The 16,844-nt window shown below is 50.1% G+C and overlaps 1 protein-coding gene across 2 annotated transcripts in view; it reads right to left on the minus strand.

Moving 5' to 3' along the window:
• PLB1 (phospholipase B1) overlaps positions 1-16,844 on the minus strand; it is a 154,208-nt gene that overhangs the window by 37,443 nt on the left and 99,921 nt on the right. For both annotated transcript variants that reach the window (XM_030799599.1, XM_030799600.1), the window contains 15 exons: positions 16,682-16,777; positions 16,379-16,450; positions 15,284-15,322; positions 14,693-14,753; positions 13,733-13,791; positions 12,650-12,723; positions 8,335-8,378; positions 7,623-7,731; positions 5,548-5,599; positions 5,076-5,156; positions 4,463-4,528; positions 3,507-3,607; positions 2,380-2,461; positions 1,666-1,770; positions 474-569 (listed from right to left, as the gene is read on the minus strand). In XM_030799599.1, coding sequence (XP_030655459.1) covers positions 474-569; positions 1,666-1,770; positions 2,380-2,461; positions 3,507-3,607; positions 4,463-4,528; positions 5,076-5,156; positions 5,548-5,599; positions 7,623-7,731; positions 8,335-8,378; positions 12,650-12,723; positions 13,733-13,791; positions 14,693-14,753; positions 15,284-15,322; positions 16,379-16,450; positions 16,682-16,777 — 1,137 coding nt within the window. The remainder of the gene's footprint in view (positions 1-473; positions 570-1,665; positions 1,771-2,379; positions 2,462-3,506; positions 3,608-4,462; positions 4,529-5,075; positions 5,157-5,547; positions 5,600-7,622; positions 7,732-8,334; positions 8,379-12,649; positions 12,724-13,732; positions 13,792-14,692; positions 14,754-15,283; positions 15,323-16,378; positions 16,451-16,681; positions 16,778-16,844) is intronic.

Consider the following 16,844-nt stretch of genomic DNA (forward strand, 5'->3'; position numbering starts at 1 on the left):
TCCTGCAGTGGGGAAAGCTCAGAACTCGATTTCAGGGGGCTTGGCTCCTACTTCTGGCTCTGCCAGTTGCCAGCCGTGGGGTTTTGGGCCAGTCGCTTTGCTTCTCTGGGAGTAGCTTCCTTGGAGACTTGTCATGCTTCTCTAGCAGGGATGTGGAGAGCCTTAAATGAGATAACATGGCTTAAACTGCCTATATGGTGGCTGGCACATAGGGAAAATTGAATGAATGTGGGGTTTTTGGCCTGCATTTCTGTAGAGAGGTCCTTTCTCACAGTTCAAAGCTCTGAGGAAAGGGTGCAGTCGAGCCCAGACTGAGCAGACTCTTAAGAACTCCACATTTCCAACTGCACAGATGCCTACAGATGTGCCAGCCACTGCCCCTCAGCCTCACTTGCAAGACTCCATTCTATAGGGGTTGGTGCTCTGCCCTAGACTAGAACCCCAGAGAACAAGGGACACCCCACTTATTTTACCATATTGGTCCAAAGGGCTCTGGCCAGCTGGGAGTGGAATTTCTGACTTGGGTGGATGCAGTCTGGGGCAAAGAAGGATGTATCTGGGAGCCCATCCTGAAAGAGACCAACATACCCTCTCAAGATCCTATTGGTTCAGAGGGAGCCACCACCAGCGGACCTGGCCCCTGGGACCAACCACTCAACACCTTCCTTCCCCTGGAGTGCTCCAGGTCACCAGCCCCCACAGGGTCCACTCACCTTAAGAGAGAGATCAGAGCGATCCCACAAAGAATAGTTTTGGGAGACCCCCAACCCCCAACCTTCCTTTTTGACCCTACAAGTGCCCCTTATTCAATTAGAAAACTGTCGTATTTATTTTTGGGCACATTCATGTAATGCCCGAGGCCACGCCGTGGATGAAGGAGTGGGATCCTGGTCCCGCGGAGAGTCTCAGCCAGCCAGCTGGGAAAAGCTACTTCCCAGCTTTTGGTCTGCTGGTCCTGGTGGTCTTGGTGGGGAGAATGGAACAAAGCCTTGGGGAAGGCCTGGGTAGCTGGGTCCCCTGACTCCAGCCTCTTCATCTGGAGGTGCTGGGGGTGCATAGAGCTGCTCTCCTTCCCGCTTCCCTCCAGTTAGGCAAGGCTCTTGGGATGGCAGCCCAGGGGGACAGACCTCAGTCCTCACCTGGTCCACTCATAGATCTCTTCTGTTCCGAGTGGAAGTACCAAGAAAAGGGCATGGGCTGGGTGGAAACAGAGAACCCCCAGAATGCTCCCTCATAACTGCAGTGTTGCCCACGAGAGAGACCACGTGCGTGGCAGAAAGCTAGTCATCTGGAGCTGGCTGTGTTCATGTTGGCCTCCCTGTCCCTTATTTCCTAAATGATCTTAGGAAGGACGCTTCACATCTCTGCACCTGTGTTCCATGAGGATGATCACACTCATTTCCAAAGGCAGATGTGACAGTTTTATCTATGGGAAGCACAGTGCCTGGCACTAGTAGGTGCTCAACACAATGGAGGCTGTTACGGGGTCATGGGAGCCTCGCATATACGGATGTGGCTCAGGCTTCAGGGAGCCTGCATCTGCCAGCACAGCATCTGGAGAGCTGTGTCTTTCCCATTTTATGCACATGCCCATGGAAGCAACTGGCATTTCTGCCTGAATTTCTTCCTCTAAAAGAGCACCATGGGTGAGGGCAGGGGACATACCGCCAGGACAGGAAGCTGGACGTTCTGGAAGAAGGGCTGCAGCACCACAGAGAAGTCCTCCCGCGTGTCATAGCGGCCTGACTCCACCAGCTCGCGCAGGCTGCTCTGGGGACACATGCACAGGGTCTTCAGCACAGGCCCTGGGTGGGCCCAGGATCCAGTGAGGCAAGAGCAGGGGTGGTGGGCAGCCCATCTCCCTGGATGGAGGGGCCAACTCAGCCTTTCCCTTGAGAACACAAATGCACCTGATGGCAAGTCCCTTTCCAGAGAATCTGGAAAAGGTTGGGTCACCTTTTTGTTTTGATTGTAGGTAGACTACTATCTCTGAAGGGCTAGGCAGGAAGTCCCAAAAGGGATAAAAACCTGGGAAGAACCTCCAGAGGCTCAGCACCTGCCTTTGGAGTGAGACTGTGGGGGAGGGAAAGGTGATCTCATGAGGCATCCAGGGCTACCGGCCAGGGGTTGGGGTTAAGCCCTCAAGGGTAGCTGGGCCATGAGGGTTTTTCCACCTGGATCCTACTGGGATGATTCCAACCAGGGCGCCTGAGACACCACAGTCACATGAGACAGAGGAAGGGACCCAGGGTGCTCCCTGTCTCCCTGCAAGACCTGACCAGCTCTTCCTTCCCTGTGTGCCTCCTCTAGGGATTCTGGGCTGTGTGTTAGAGTGAACGTAGGGGAGTGGACACAGGATGGTGCCCTTCTTGGTCTTACCTGGTAGGCTCGGCTGAAGGCCTCCAGCCTGGCTAGCTCTTGGGAGTTCTCCCGCAGGGTCAGAACGCAGTTACACAAAATGCTGTGCAAAGAAGGGGAGGCAGGAGGCCCCAGAGCTCAGGCTTCCATCAGGGGCTGGTTCTGATTGCCCAGGTTCAGGGGAGGGGTGGAGAGGCTCCCTCCCACCCTGGTTTAGGAGCACGCAAGCCTTGAGGCTCTGGTGCACATGCTCAGGGGCAGGCTTCAGGCCTGGCAGGGGCACTGGAGAATGACCAAGGGAGGGAGCCGGTGTGGGAATGAGCACCCTCTCATGCCAACAGAGCACAAGTGTTGGACTGCAGGTGCTGGGCCTGCAACCGATTATTCAGCTGAGCAAATGAATTTGGGCAGTGAAAATTTAGTGTTTAATTAAAAAGAAAATGCATCGTCTGGTGTTGGAGCTGATATTTTGGGGCCTCTGATGCTATGCCCTAGACCTCTCCTTCTTTCACATGAGTGCTCTACTGTATCCCCTTTGGTTTCATCATGAATTATTTCACACCATCACATCTACTTAAAAGAGAGATTTCTAAAGCACTTGAAACAATGTCTGGTACACAGGAAGTTCTGTAAGATTTGCTGAGTAAATAGATGTGTAAGATATAAAGAACAATAAAACACACACCCATGTGCTTATGGCCCAGTTTAAGAAACAAAACATTCCCAGTTTGAAGCTCCCTGTGTCCCTCCTAATTCTCTTCTTCCCCTGAAGGTAACTGAGTTGCTCGTACCTTTTCCTTGCTTTCTGTTACAGTTTGTCCACATACGTCTACATCCCTAACCACTGCCCATGTTCACAGTCTAGGCTATCCTGTCTCTCAAACACCAGCCTCTGTCCCAGCTTTGATCCCTCCCCTCTGTGGCTGCCTGGTATCATAGAAGTTCCTGCCAGGCACCTTGAGGTTGGGTAACAGGGGAGTCATGGCTCCAGCCTCCCGGAAGCAGATTGTTCTGGCAGAAGTCCTCCTTTACAGACTTGGACACATGGATAGACCAAGTCACAAAGACCCTGAGGCATCACCGCTGCACGTGGGCCAGACCAGGAGGTGAGGGCATCTCCATTGTGGGGACAGTCAGGACCTGCCTACCTGGCCTGCTGCACTGGGCACTTGTCTGGGTTTCCCAGGAACACCTGCCGCAGGACACTGGGGTTCAGGAAGTCCACGAGGTTGACCAGGACTCTGGGCACCTAAGGGAAAAGCTGCGGATGAGAGGGGGGCTCTGGGGGCTTCTTCCTGGTGCTGCCTCAGGGCCCCGAAGAATGGGTTCCTTTAGCAATCCAACTTGGTCTTTCTGGAGTTGAGTTCCGAGGAGGAATCTGTACAGGGCTACCTCATAGGGCCCTACAGGCCGTACATCACACAACTCCATGGGTGCCACCCAAAGGGGCTGCAGCGGCAATGACACCTCCTGGAGTGAGACAATAAAGACTAAGAGATCATCTCTGTTTAGCCATCATGTAGTGAGCCCAGATACATTAGAATTACCTTCGGTGAGATAGGTGACCTGTTCCCTCCAGCCCAACCTGGCCTAACTCTGCTGAGTAGGCACGTGGACTCAGCCCTCCAGGGGAGCATCTGGTGGTCAGAGTGCCCTGTCTCAGGCAGCCAGGGCAGCTTGTCCTTGCCAGAAGATGGTGGTGGTGGAGGGGGAATGTGCTGCTTGGTGCAGGACCAGACAGGGGCTTGCTCTAGACACACCCTGTGGCTCAGAAGGCAGTGCCCAGCCTGGGGGCCACCCGGCTGCTACCACCAGAAAATGTCCCGGATAGTAGTGGGGAGACATTAGACAATTCCACCAAGGAGTGTCCCAGGTAGTGGTGGGGGAACAGCCTTCCCTTCTTCAGACCTGAGACCCTTCTGGGCTGATTCCATATAAAATAAGGTTTCCTTGGGGTTAGATCCCAACCTCTGAAAAGGGAAGGAGCCCATGCCCCTGGCTGTCTCCTTGAGAGAAGGGGGTTCTTCTCCCATTCTTTCCACCCATCTACCTTCACCCTCACCATGCTCGAGCTGTTACCAGCTTGTGGGAGCCCCCCACCCACCTCTCTATGCAGGACGTCCAAGGCATCGCGGAGATGGTCAACAAAGTTGGCTGCAGAATACAGATTCTAGAAAGAGACAGGAAGGAGGAAGAGGAGGAATTGGTCAGGGTGGGAGGGCAGTGGGGGCAGTTCTCAACTTCCCTTCTGGCTCCAGCCCTGAGGACTTGTTCCCCCTCTAGCCTCCAGCTGTGGCCAGCTCACCATGTCAAAATCTGGGATGAACAGTTGACTACTTGCTGTTGTCAAAGATGGGCCAGTGGGAAGACTGGAACCTTTAGCCAGAGCTTTGGTTCAGGAGCAGAAAGTGGAGACTCCTCCTTCCAATTGCTTGCTACAGTTTCCTCTTTCTGAATTCTCAGGAGTTATAAGAGAGAGGAGTAGAAATACCATATATCTGCCACCTGCTACCTCACTACCTAGGACATGGAGATGGTGCCAAGAACCTTGGTGGGGTAAGAAGTGTGTGTGTGTGTGTTGTATGTGTATATGTGCAGAAATAGGTGTAGTTGGATAATCCTAGGATTGGTTTTAGGAACCGTTCTCAGGGAAGATCTCCAATGCCTACTGGGCAAAGTTAGGAACAACAAGTAGGCCTGGACCTGGCCCCAATTACCGAATCTGTGCAGTAGTCACATAAATCGCTGCCTCCAATCAGCACTGTGATGACCTTCCAGTCTTCATGGAAATTTACTCTCTATATGGAGGGAGGAAAATGCTTGATAATTTCCAACAAGGAAATGAAAATATCCCTGCCCTAGGAAATCCATTCAACCCTCTATAACATCCTTGCCCACTTGAAATAATGGAATCAGCATCTCTGAACTGAAGGAATTTTAGAGGTTTATTTATAGACCATAGAATCTTAGCATCGAGAGGAATTTTCAACGTTGCTGTACCCAGCAACAAAGCTCTCCCCATTGACATAACCTCCTCCATAGGACCTCTGTCAGGGGGCTGTCTGACCACTGCTTGAATGCCTCTAATAACATGGGGCTCACTGCTTTTCATGGCAGACCACTCTGTTTGGAGACAACTTTAGTGGGTTAGAAAATTAATGTTTAGAAATAATGGTAAATCTGACTCACATGATCATCCTTCATCTTCTGCATCAGAGTTTGGACTTGGCTCATAAGATCCCTGAGAAAGAGAGAAAACCCATCCTCTGTTGAGGAACAGTGCCCATAGTTTTCCTCCTAGAGGGCCTGAACCAGAGGCTTCTACAGTATCATCCCCACTGCATGAGCTGGCAGAGATCCTGAGGCTCAGAGACCAGGAGCGACTTGCCTCTTCTGGAAAGCTATTACAAAAGATAATCATTTGAAAAGCCAATGATGTGTCTGTCCTGCAGCTGTAGTCAAAGTACTGCCAATTATATTTGTTGCTCATGGTCTCCTTTCTGGGACTCCACATGCAAAAGGGCCTTTAGGATTCCATGCTAAGAAACCATTCATCTCTTTTGGAAGACTAGATTAGATCCTAAAATTAGACCTATGAAACTTTTAGCATGCTTCCTCTTTTCACTCTGGCTGCCAGGAAGCTGAGTTTGATGCTCAAACATAATAACCATAAAAATGTTCATGTCGACACACATGCTTCCTCTTTATTTCCTCCAATGGCTGTGATTTTTCTCTTACGTCATTTTTTTGGTAAACTTATCTAAATGTTTCTTTCAGAAAGAGGTAGGGAATCATATGTGCTCTACACGTGCTTGGGTTTAGAATTTATGGAAGGTGGCAGGCCTGGTGGCTCATGCCTGTAATCCTAGCACTTTGGGAGGCTGAGGTGGGTGGATTGCTTGAGTCCAGGAGGTTGAGACCAACCTGGGCAACATGGTAAAACCCCGTCTCTACAAAAATTACAAAAAAATTAGCCAGGTATAGTGGTACATGCCTGTAGTCCCAGCTACTAGGGAGGCTGAGGTCGGATGATTGCTTGAGCCTGGGAGGTGAAAGTTGCAGTGAACTGAGATCATGCCACGGCACTCAGCCTAGGTGACAGGGTGAAACCCCATCTTTAAAAAGATGGGTGCAGTGGCTCACGCCTGTAATCCAAGTACTTTGGGAGGCAAGGTGGGTGGATCACTTGAGGTCAGGAGTTTGAGACCAGCCTGGCCAACATGGTGAAATCCTATCTCTAAGACAAATACAAAAATTAGCTGGGCGTGATGGTAGAAGCCTGTAATCCCAGCTACTCAGGAGGCTGACGCACAAGAATCACTTGAACCCGGGAGGCAGAGGTTACAGTGAGCAGAGATTGTGCCACTGCACTCCAGCCTGAGCGATGGAATGAGACTCTATCTAAAAAAAAGCCAAAATTATAATTTATGGAAGGAATAGATTTCAGGCATCTGAGCTCCCCACTTCCACTTGTTCAGGGCCCTGTTATAGACCTGGGTGGGAGGGATTCATAGCAAGGTGATCTCTCAGGACATGGTGGCGGGACCATCTGTCCCCAGCTGTTTCTATTACCAAGAGTCTTTCCAGGCTGAGGGAGTGGGTCTGGGGGCCACACCCCTCAACCAGAAGGTGTGGGCCTGAGCAAGAAGATGACATGTGACAGAGGCTCAGATGGCTGAGCCAGGAGCTGCACAGAGCAAGAAGACCTAGGCTGCTGGGGCCTCTAGGAGCAGGGTGGGGGCCCCTTTGGAGACCGCCCCAGGAGGCTGGGCAGTTGCTCTTCTTTGGGTACCTCTGGGCTTCTCCATTCCATTTCTTGTTAGCTCCATAGTGGGGCTAGGGAGGGGACATGACTCTGCTCCAGACGCCTCTAGGGCCAGAAGGCTTGCCCCATCCATTTGGTTGGCCCTCTCTGATCTTTTTGGGAAATTGCCACTTGTGAGGTTCTGGGGGGAGTGGATCTCTCTAGCACTGTTGTGCCTTGGTGAGTTGTAAACATTGGATAAGGTTAGTCGATTCATCCAATTATGAGAACATGCTGCACATGAAGGCAAGGTCAGGAGTTGAACCTGCAGGGGTATCGCATCTCTCCAAGGCCACAGCCTCTTTGCCTGTTACAACCTTCATCACAGGGGAGGGCGGCCTGAGCCTCACAAGTGGCTAAGTGCCCCTTTGCACATAGAGGCCAGCGCTATGATCTTAAAGAGTACCATCCACATTCCACTCCCTACTCTGCAGGCTCCCTCCCTCCCCAAATGCCATACTCAGCCTTTGCTCTGGGAACAGCTTGATTGAGGAATGCATTCGTGTCATTGGCGTCACCCGTGCCCACGGCGTAGCCTGTGAGGTTTCTGTTAAACTCCCGAAGGATATCTGGAAGAGAAGGTGAACGGGATGCAGATGGCTCAGAACAGAAAGCCAGAATAGCTTCTCTGGTACTGTGGGACCTAGGTCCCCAAAGTGGGCTGTGTTATCATCCTCATGCTTCCTGGGGAGAGGCAGGGAGGCAGTGTGTGTCCTGGATATAAGCTGGGGCCGCCCTAAGTTGAAATGACCTGATGACTAGGTGGGCCAGGGTGGCAAGAGCCTCTCACTCTTGTATTAAATTGTATTAATACAATTCACAGTGCATTGAAGGGTCACTACCTAATTTGTCTCAGCACCTCCTGGGCCTGCTGGAAAAGCCTGAGGCTAAGAATAGCGGGTAACTTGCCCTAGGTCACCTGACAAGCACACTGGAGATTGAACCCAGCACCAGGGATTGAAGCACCAGGGATTGAACTCAAATCTTCAGGCTCTAAATCTGGTGTTTATTTTACCTGCCTCGGCTGCTTTTTGATCGCCTCCTGTCTCCTACTTAAATGCTGGGCCATAAGGCAGATGTCATTTGTTCCTTAGCTGGGAGGCACTCTCGGGAAGCCAAGGGGCCAGATGGATGGAACAGCAGACACAATCAAGCCCCTGATGGTTACTTACTAGGTAAGGTGGTCACATTCTCCAAGGAGCCGTCCCCTCCTGCACTGTAGGGAGTGAGCAAGCCAGTGAATGAGAGAGAGAGACAGATTGGTTGAATCAATCTAGAAACTTTACACAAGAGCAGCCCCCACCCTTCTTAGTGCCCATCGGCACCTTTGAGATGGGCCAGACCCATCTCTTTGCGTTTGAGGAATTCTGAGAAAATTTTGAATCCCCTAACATATTGGTTCCCTACCGAATCCAGGATTTGAAGACGAGAGATCTGTTTCTTTACCAAATCAGGAGGGAGAATGCTTAGCTGAGTATATACTGTGCCCAGACATGCACTAGATTCTGTTATTTCACATCTCCCAACAAGCCAATGATGTAGATGTGACTATGTCCATTTTACAGAGTAAGAAAATGAGGTGCACAGAGGCTAATTAACTTGCTAAAGGTCACTGAAGCCCAATTTGAGCTGGAAGCCTTTGGAAAATAGATAAGCTCTTCTCTGCTCAGTAGTCAGGTAAATTCCAATAGAAGGTTCAGAAGGGTGGCTGCTCACTACCTTTCAACGCCCCATCTAATTTTCATTTAATCTAACTTCAAGGTACACCCTATTTTGTTTCCTTTTATGCATTTATTAAATAAATTGAGTAGGACACACAGAAGACAAGTAGTATTTCTATTTTAACAAAATCTGATGTTCATATATATGGTATTTACTGTTCTTTTTCTTCTGTGTCTCTTTTTCAAATCCCAGCATGTTATTCCAGGCCAATGGATTTTTTTTTTTTTTTTTTTTTTTTTTTTTTTTTGAGACAGAGTCTTGCTCTGTCGCCCAGGCTGGAGTGCAGTGGCGTGATCTCCGCTCAATGCAAGCCCCGCCTCCCGGGTTCAGGCCATTCTCCTGCCTCAGCCTCCCGAGCAGCTGGGACTACAGGCGCCCGCCACCACGCCCAGCTAATTTTTTCTGTTTTTTAGTAGAGACGGGGTTTCACCGTGTTAGCCAGGATGGTCTTGATCTCCTGACCTCATGATCCGCCCGCCTCGGCCTCCCAAAGTGCTGGGATTACAGGCGTGAGCCACCGCACCCGGCCCAGGCCAATGGATTTTAAGAACCCGGCCGTAGCTTCCAGCCCACCAGCAAAGACTTCTAAGGGACAGGCCATGAGTCATAGTTGTTCTTCATTCAAGGAATGCTTGGAATGAAGTGGACTATTGCATGCCAGAGTGGTCAAGGACTTAAGTCAGAGGCTCTGCAAGCAATTCAGGTGGTAGAGAGAAGGCAGATGCCATAAATCTTGCCCTTCTCCTTCACTCAGTTCTTGCTCCCCATCTTTCCATTAGATGTCTGAGCCTAACTTGCTCAGTGGATGGGCGTTTGTTTGAGCGTCTGATTCTTTTCCAGCTCTGCATGAAGCTGTTGCTTTCTGATCCTTCTTTTTCTGGACTAAAGTTATCCAACCAGAATATTTTACATTTGAAAAGAAGTATAAATTTATATACCTCTGCCAATCACTGTGTTCTAATTCTGCCTCTTCTCCTTCAATAAAGATATAAACATAGACATACAAACACAAATGCATCAAGTACTTCCTACTGTAATTTCTTGTTTAAAGGTATCTTTGTTTTAAAACAAGTATGGTGGCTAATCAGGACCAAGAGGCTATGAAAATCTCTCCCTGACTTCATTTTAAGGTGAAAACTTCCAGGAGAAGAAAAGGATTATGACGAATAAACACAAAAGCGCAAAAATATTCAAACTCTCATTTTGATCAGAACTATGTGAAACGTGAAAGGAAGTAGACCCATATCAAACAGCTAGTCCACCTTAGACCCTTCAGATGGATACCATTTATGTTACCCTATGAGTTCAATGGCTGGGCTCTGGTCATCTGTTGTCCCCTAAAGTGTACAGAAAAATAGAGCAGATGCTCAATAACATTTGTTGAAGGAGTTTCAGTCATGTGAGTTGAACCCCTAGTTAATAAAACAAAGGTAATTTTTTTGGTAAGTAGATTTTATTTTGATCCTTTGAATGGTCCCAAACCAGCAAACTTATTTCAATGGAAAAAAAGGCAATGCTCTCAAGACCTCAGGGCCTGGCACACTGTTAAGCTGGCCAAAGCTGGAACCATTCACTACAGAATCTCACAGGTCAAGGGGCCTTGGAAATATTCACAGCCAAACCTCTTCTGCAGGTCCTGTTCACAGTCACCCACCCCCCCATGAATTCTGGGTCTACTTCTCCCCTAATTCCATGAGATCCACTCTTTTCACTTTGTTTCCTAGGGGGGAAGTGGCTCGAATTGCATTCTGAATTGATCTAGTATCATCAATTGCCTAGTTTTTCCAATGTAGAAGCTTTAATGGCTCAAAAATTGCTTTTCTCAGATGAGTCTACTACATAAACACTTTCAGGAGATGTTAACAGGTGTTATGAACAAAGAAAATGTTCTGGAATTAAAGGAAACATTGGGTTAAACAGATAAAACTTAAATAGATTTCTGCATTGCAGGCCTTATGAGAGCCTTTAATATGCTAATACACACATGAATTCCCCAAAGGAAGGTTATAGTAACGTTTCCCCTCAAATACAAAGGATTTTCTCTTCTCCAGGAACAGGTCTGGAGTTAATGTTCCATGGAACACACTTTGAGACACAGTAATCTATGTATTCTACCACGTGTCAGGCTGTCTCTCAGACCCTGACCTAGAGCTTCCATCTTTAACACACACGCATTTGGGGGCAGCTATTTGAAACATTTAGAACAAATGAAGGGTTTAAAGGGACAGCAGCCATTGAACCTGAGGCCTTAGAGCTAGAACTAGAAGATTGAGACATTAGGCTGTAACGGACTTCACTTGTAGGAAGAAACAGAGCAATGGCTGAATTTTCCCATCGCTGCAGAAAGAAACTTTTAGTAGAGGATTGCTGGTTCATATCTGAATCCCAGGAGCCCGGCTGGTCGATCTGTTTGTAAAGTTGGGCACATCACCTCACTTCCCCAGGTTGCCCCACCAGGTGCACGTCGCGTATTTATCACCGGCAATGTGGTTTGTCTACTTGATTTTTTTTTTTCCATGCTATCGTATGAGGTCATTGCCTTCTTTAGCTGAGACCAAGTGCAGCTGCCACAACCTCATGCTCTTTCCTGATCGTAATAAGCTCTGCTTTCTCTCCTCTGGTTTTTTTTCCTGTAGCCTCATTAGGAGCAGAGTGGTGAGTCAGTGAGGCTCTGATTTGTTCCGTGGCAGCCTGTTAGGACCAGGTACCTGACCAAGGACTTGTGGAAACGCAGGGACCTTGGCACAGGAAGGCACTGACCTCTGTTCTTGAGAGGTTGATATCCTCATGCTAAGGACACCCTAGGTCCTCGTTGTGGGTGGTACAGGCTGAGTGATGGCGCCTCCCTCTCGCCCTGGAAACCCATCCTCTCTGGGACTCTGCTCAGGTCTGGCCAGAGAACCGTCACAGTCCTGATCACCCCCTCCCTGCTCCCTGTCACTTGCCCAGGAAGCAAACTGACTCAGAAGAAAAGGGAGGCAGCAGCAAAGGTACTGTCCTGGCTCCGCCACTCATTAGCACGCTGCCCCCTTGTGGCCAGCTTTGTTCTAGTTGTTTTCCCAGGTAAATTCTGAGCTACTTGCCACTTACTTTGAAGCCTACAGGAATGAGACCTTTATTAGGAAAGAAAGAAACTTGAGAATATCCACACGCATCCGCTCGCCTGACACACTCTGAGCTTCTCCACTTCCGTGTTCGGGATGCCCTTTCTCACCCTTTCCTCTTGTCAAATTGCTAATCTTTCAAGACATGGCTGATTGTGATTGTGTCTTGGTTCTGCCCTCTCGAAGTGTGTGGTGGGTTTCAGAGGTTTTCTGTGCAGATGTGTACATGTATGTAAAGGCAGCTGTGTGACTACAAGACAACATGAATAAACACATAAAGACAGTAAACAGAGACGTAGGAACACCACGTGTACACGTATACATGCAAGTGGGGAGGTGAAGATTCAGGGATTCGGTGCTTTTCTGGTGCATTTCCTGTTGGATTTGCTGACCCAGGAGTCTGATAAGAACCCTGGTTTACTTTCTCTGCACAATAAAAAAAAAAAAAAAAAAAAAAAAAAAAAAAAAAAATTATCAACAGTAAAATATCCTCTCCACTCACCAAATGTTCACATTTTGCAGAAATATATAGCTTTTTCTTTCTGAAAGCCCCTTCCAGACCAAGTCTTCCACCTCTGGGATTTACATATTTACAGGAGACAAAGCCACACCTAATCTCTGTTGTGGGGGAGCCCTGGGAGAGGTCAAAGGTTAACATTACCTGTATGACAGTCCCCGATACTGTGTGCTGACATCGGGGAGGTCGTCTGGTTTGGAGCCAATTCCATTGCCAGCCTTTGAAAATATACCAGCGTCCATAGGAAAATTAGCAAGTCAGAGAACAGGGAGGCTGTGAATGTGCAGGGCTTCCAAAGAGGGGGTTCCCAATGCACTCATGGTGGCAGAAGCAGACATGGGACCAGGAGGCCCTGGCTCTTAGTCTGCCATCCTCCTCTCCAGCTGTGTGCCTTCCCCAACTCTTACTCTTAGTCTGCCATCCTCCTCTCCAGCTGTGTGCCTTCCCCAACTCTTAGCTGCCTCCTCGCTGAGCTGAGGACATGCCCTGCTCATCTCACAGCGAGTGTTTTGGGGATCAAATGGGATTACAGTTGTAAAAACCGCTTTGAAAACTCTCAAGTGTTTTACAGACGTGAGAGAGTGTTAATAATGTCGTTCCCAGCGTTATGCCCCTAAGTTCTTTATGAGCATGGAGAGCTCATTGGCTTAAGCGACTGCAGTGGACAGATTTCTCCTAAGTCTCACATTTCCCCTCTTTCCCTCTGGGGCATTCTGTAAGGTATTCTCAAGGCCTTGGACATGCTCCTGGAAAGTGATGATCTGGGATAGTAAAATAGCCCCATTTCTTGGAAGTTAGGAGCAGAGCTTCATCCACAACTAAGGAGTCCTTGCTGCTTTCCATGCAGATGCAAAGAAGAAACAGATGTGAGGGTCTCAGCTGATTATAAAGCATAATCCAAAGGAAAAAGAGCACCCGCACAGGGAGGTTTAGGAGAATTTTGAGTCAGAATGACATATTTTTACATATATTAAAAAAGTGTTATTGGGTGTTCAAAATCTCTGCCCTCTGAGACAATTCAATTCACTCCCGAAAAAGATTTCCTCTGCATATCTGTTTGAGAAAGTGGCCACAAATCAAATAATTGGCATGCTCTTGGATTGACAGAGCCAGGTAGAGGGGTCAAGATAAGGCAGAGGACAGGCATGCAGGCCCTCAAGTTAAGAGGACTGGGATCTGGAGCTGGCCTAGTTATCCCCAAACCACCCGGGGCCCAAGAGTCCTTACGGTCAGAGAATCCCCCAGAGCAGCCACAACTTGGATGTCTGCAGGTCTCAGGGCATGCACTGGAAAGACAAGTGGACACACTTAGGGCTGCAGGAAGGAAGCCGCAGTCAAACTCTAGTGCCTCTGGCTTCAAGCAAGATCCGAAACACAATCTGCATGAGCACTGGGCCATGCAGGGCTGGGTGTGCACAGTGCCATGGAGGCAAAGTTATGAGGACAGTTTTCCCGTAAGACACAACTAATCCTGGACCTACAGGGAAAGAGAGGTGTAGAGAGGGAGAAGCAGGGAGAAGAAGAAAAGTGGGGAAAGGGAGAAGAAGAGGTGGAGGGAAGGAAGAAGGGAAAGGTGGGAGGGAGGGCAGGGCAGAGTAGGAGCCCATTTTAGTGCCAGTGGTCATGGGAAATGCCAGCCATGGCCTGAGTGCACAACTAGACGGGCATCAAACCACATTAAGACGAGATGCAGGACCTGACGTGCAGCCCGTTTAAAGGTGGGTTCTGAATTTCCACCAAGAGTCTGAGAATAGTCATGGTGGGCCTTTCCCTGCCCCCACATCTCTTCTGAAGAGCCCAGGGAAACTTCCAGGCCCTACTGTAGGCGGCAGTGATCGCAGAGCCTAGGGCCACAAAGCCAGCTTCCTCTTGGGACTGGGGCCCACCTCTGGGCTGAGCCACCAAGGGTTAGCTCACAGGGCTCCTCTGCCTGTGCTTCCTCCAAGAGGCGCAGGTGGGCAGGAGACAGCTCCTGGTCCTAGGTGCCTTGGTGCCTGCTGGGCATGGTGTCACCACCAGCCAGAGTGGTGCGAAACAGGGATTCGTCCCAGGTGACCACCCAGGCAGACAGCAAGCACTGGCCGTCACTGTGCCATTTAGTGAGTATGAAAGTCAGGTCAGAGGACTCAGTGGCATAGCAGCCCCTGTGGAAGGGCCCTGGGTCCTGCTGTGCCATAGGGGGCTTACCTGAGGTAGGGGGCAAGGCAGAAGGGGCTCTGTCCCTGCATGGCAGCCAGGTCCCATGACCCTAAGGGCATAGAACAAATCCCAGAATCTCAGGGTTGAAAGGGACCAGAAAAACTGGCTATCAGATGTACCACAAGAGCTTTGAAAAATACAGATTCCTGGGTCCCACTCCTAGGGAGGGGCCTCAAAAGGGCCTTTGAAGAAGGCTCCCTAGGTGATTTTGCGTATCAGCCACAGGTCGAGGTCCACTCATCTAGTTCTGACCTCTCCCCACCATCCAATGCAAGAATCCGGGCAGCAACAAATGACCCCACCCCACACCTGCCCCTGCTTCTGCACCAGCTCTACAAGGAAGGGGATTTCTCTTCACTTATGTCTCAGTGAAGCTGTGATTGGGTTGGCTGGATGCCTTCCAGCTGTCATCTACAGCATTTACTCTGCCCACTACCCCATCTGAAGGTCAGGTGGGTGGCCCTTATGCCCATCTAGAACTCTTGCCCGCTTTCCTACCCTGTCCTGTTGGGCCTGCCCCAGCCCAGGGGTTGCCCATTGCATTGCCTGGTGAGTCAAGAGGAGGCAAGAGGCAGGTACCTGCACGCTGTTCTTGTAGGTCCTCAGAAACGGCTGGACCTGTGAGGAGAAGGGGGTGAGCAATGGCAGCAAATTCTGCTCGCTTCTCTGCTTGTCAGCACTCAATAAGTGTTGGCCTGGCACAAACAGCTGCAGCCTCCCTGCCCTGTGTCCCAAGCCCAGCCTCTACCAGGCTGAGTCCCTCCCAAGATGCAGGGGGCCGTCTCTGCAACCTGAACCCAGCACAAAGAATGAGCATCAATTCATGCTTCACGGGGACGCGCCTGTCTTCCTTCCACCTCCCGCGCGGCTGGCTGAGGATGGCTGTGCTGCCTCTCTTTCTCCACCATCCCCTCTTCCAACCATGCACCTCTTTCTGCTGGAAAAAGCCCTTGCCTCCGCTCCCCAGGCTCCTTTACCACTCCATGCCTACCCCACCCTGCAGTGACCAGGGCCCCTTCCTGTCCAGGCAAGATAAGTCAGATGATTTTGGTCCTGCCTCACATAAACCCCGTACAATGGTTCCCAGTGTCAGCCTAGGAGCCCTCTGGGTATACAGAGGGATTCTTGGGGATGAGGGCAGCTGCCGCAGAGCTCCAAGAATCTTTCTGAGAACTTGTGAGTAAAAATGGGGGCTGGTTCTACTTTTCTTTCCCTAGCTCCAGCTTCCAATTTACTCCCCCCCCCACCCAACTAGAGATCCTTCTAGGTCTCGATTCCTCGCTCTACCCGTATTGTCATGGAGGCAGGGGCTATATGAAGACGAGGGATCCTTCCGCCCCATCTGCCCTTGAAGTTCTCTGCTGCCCTCAGCTTTCAGAATGACAGGTAGATGTGGCTGCCATGCTCATCTTGCCTGCCCCAAAGAGTTGTCTCCAGCCCAGGCATGTGTGACGGCTCCCAGCCATGCAGGGACCAAGTGCTCCCAGGCCTCTGGGTCACTGGGGTGGCCGTCCCTCTCAGTACAACCAGATGGGGCATTTGGGGCAGTTAACCCTGGAGTATAAAATGGGATGGGTGGGCAGGCAGAGCTGGGGTGAGGGTAAGGGCCTAGGATGAAATGAACCCAGAAGCCCAATGCAGCCAGAGCCTGGAAGGACGTGCTTTCCACTCTACCTGGTTCGGACATGTGATATTGATCTCGTTTTCAAACTTATGATGTGTCATCTTCTGGCCAACAGGCTCCAGCTAAACAAATAAGCAGGGAGACGGGGAGTGAGGAAGAGGCGGCCAGAATGGAAAGCTCAGGACGCAGGTCAGGGGTGCGGGAGGCGGGGAGGGATGAAGGAGATGGGGTTTATCATTGCCGTGCATAGAATCACACGGCCTGCACGATGGGCCTCCAAGGTCCTCCAAAGGCTTTGTGGAGTCTTTTTCTTACCAGAGGGAGGATGCATTTTCCTATGGCAGCCACCTTACCATATTGTTCCAGAGGGCACTGGCTGCTCGGGAGTGAGACTTGCTGCTGAAGTGGAAACAGTCAGGAGCGAAGAAAGAGTTGTCAGGCAATCCTTCCTGGTCACCGGGCAAAAAAGAGAGGCAGTTATAGGCACACCGGATGGTATAAATGGCACTCAGAAAC

Source organism: Nomascus leucogenys, chromosome 19, assembly GCF_006542625.1.
Source record: "Nomascus leucogenys isolate Asia chromosome 19, Asia_NLE_v1, whole genome shotgun sequence".
Lineage (NCBI taxonomy): Eukaryota > Metazoa > Chordata > Mammalia > Primates > Hylobatidae > Nomascus > Nomascus leucogenys.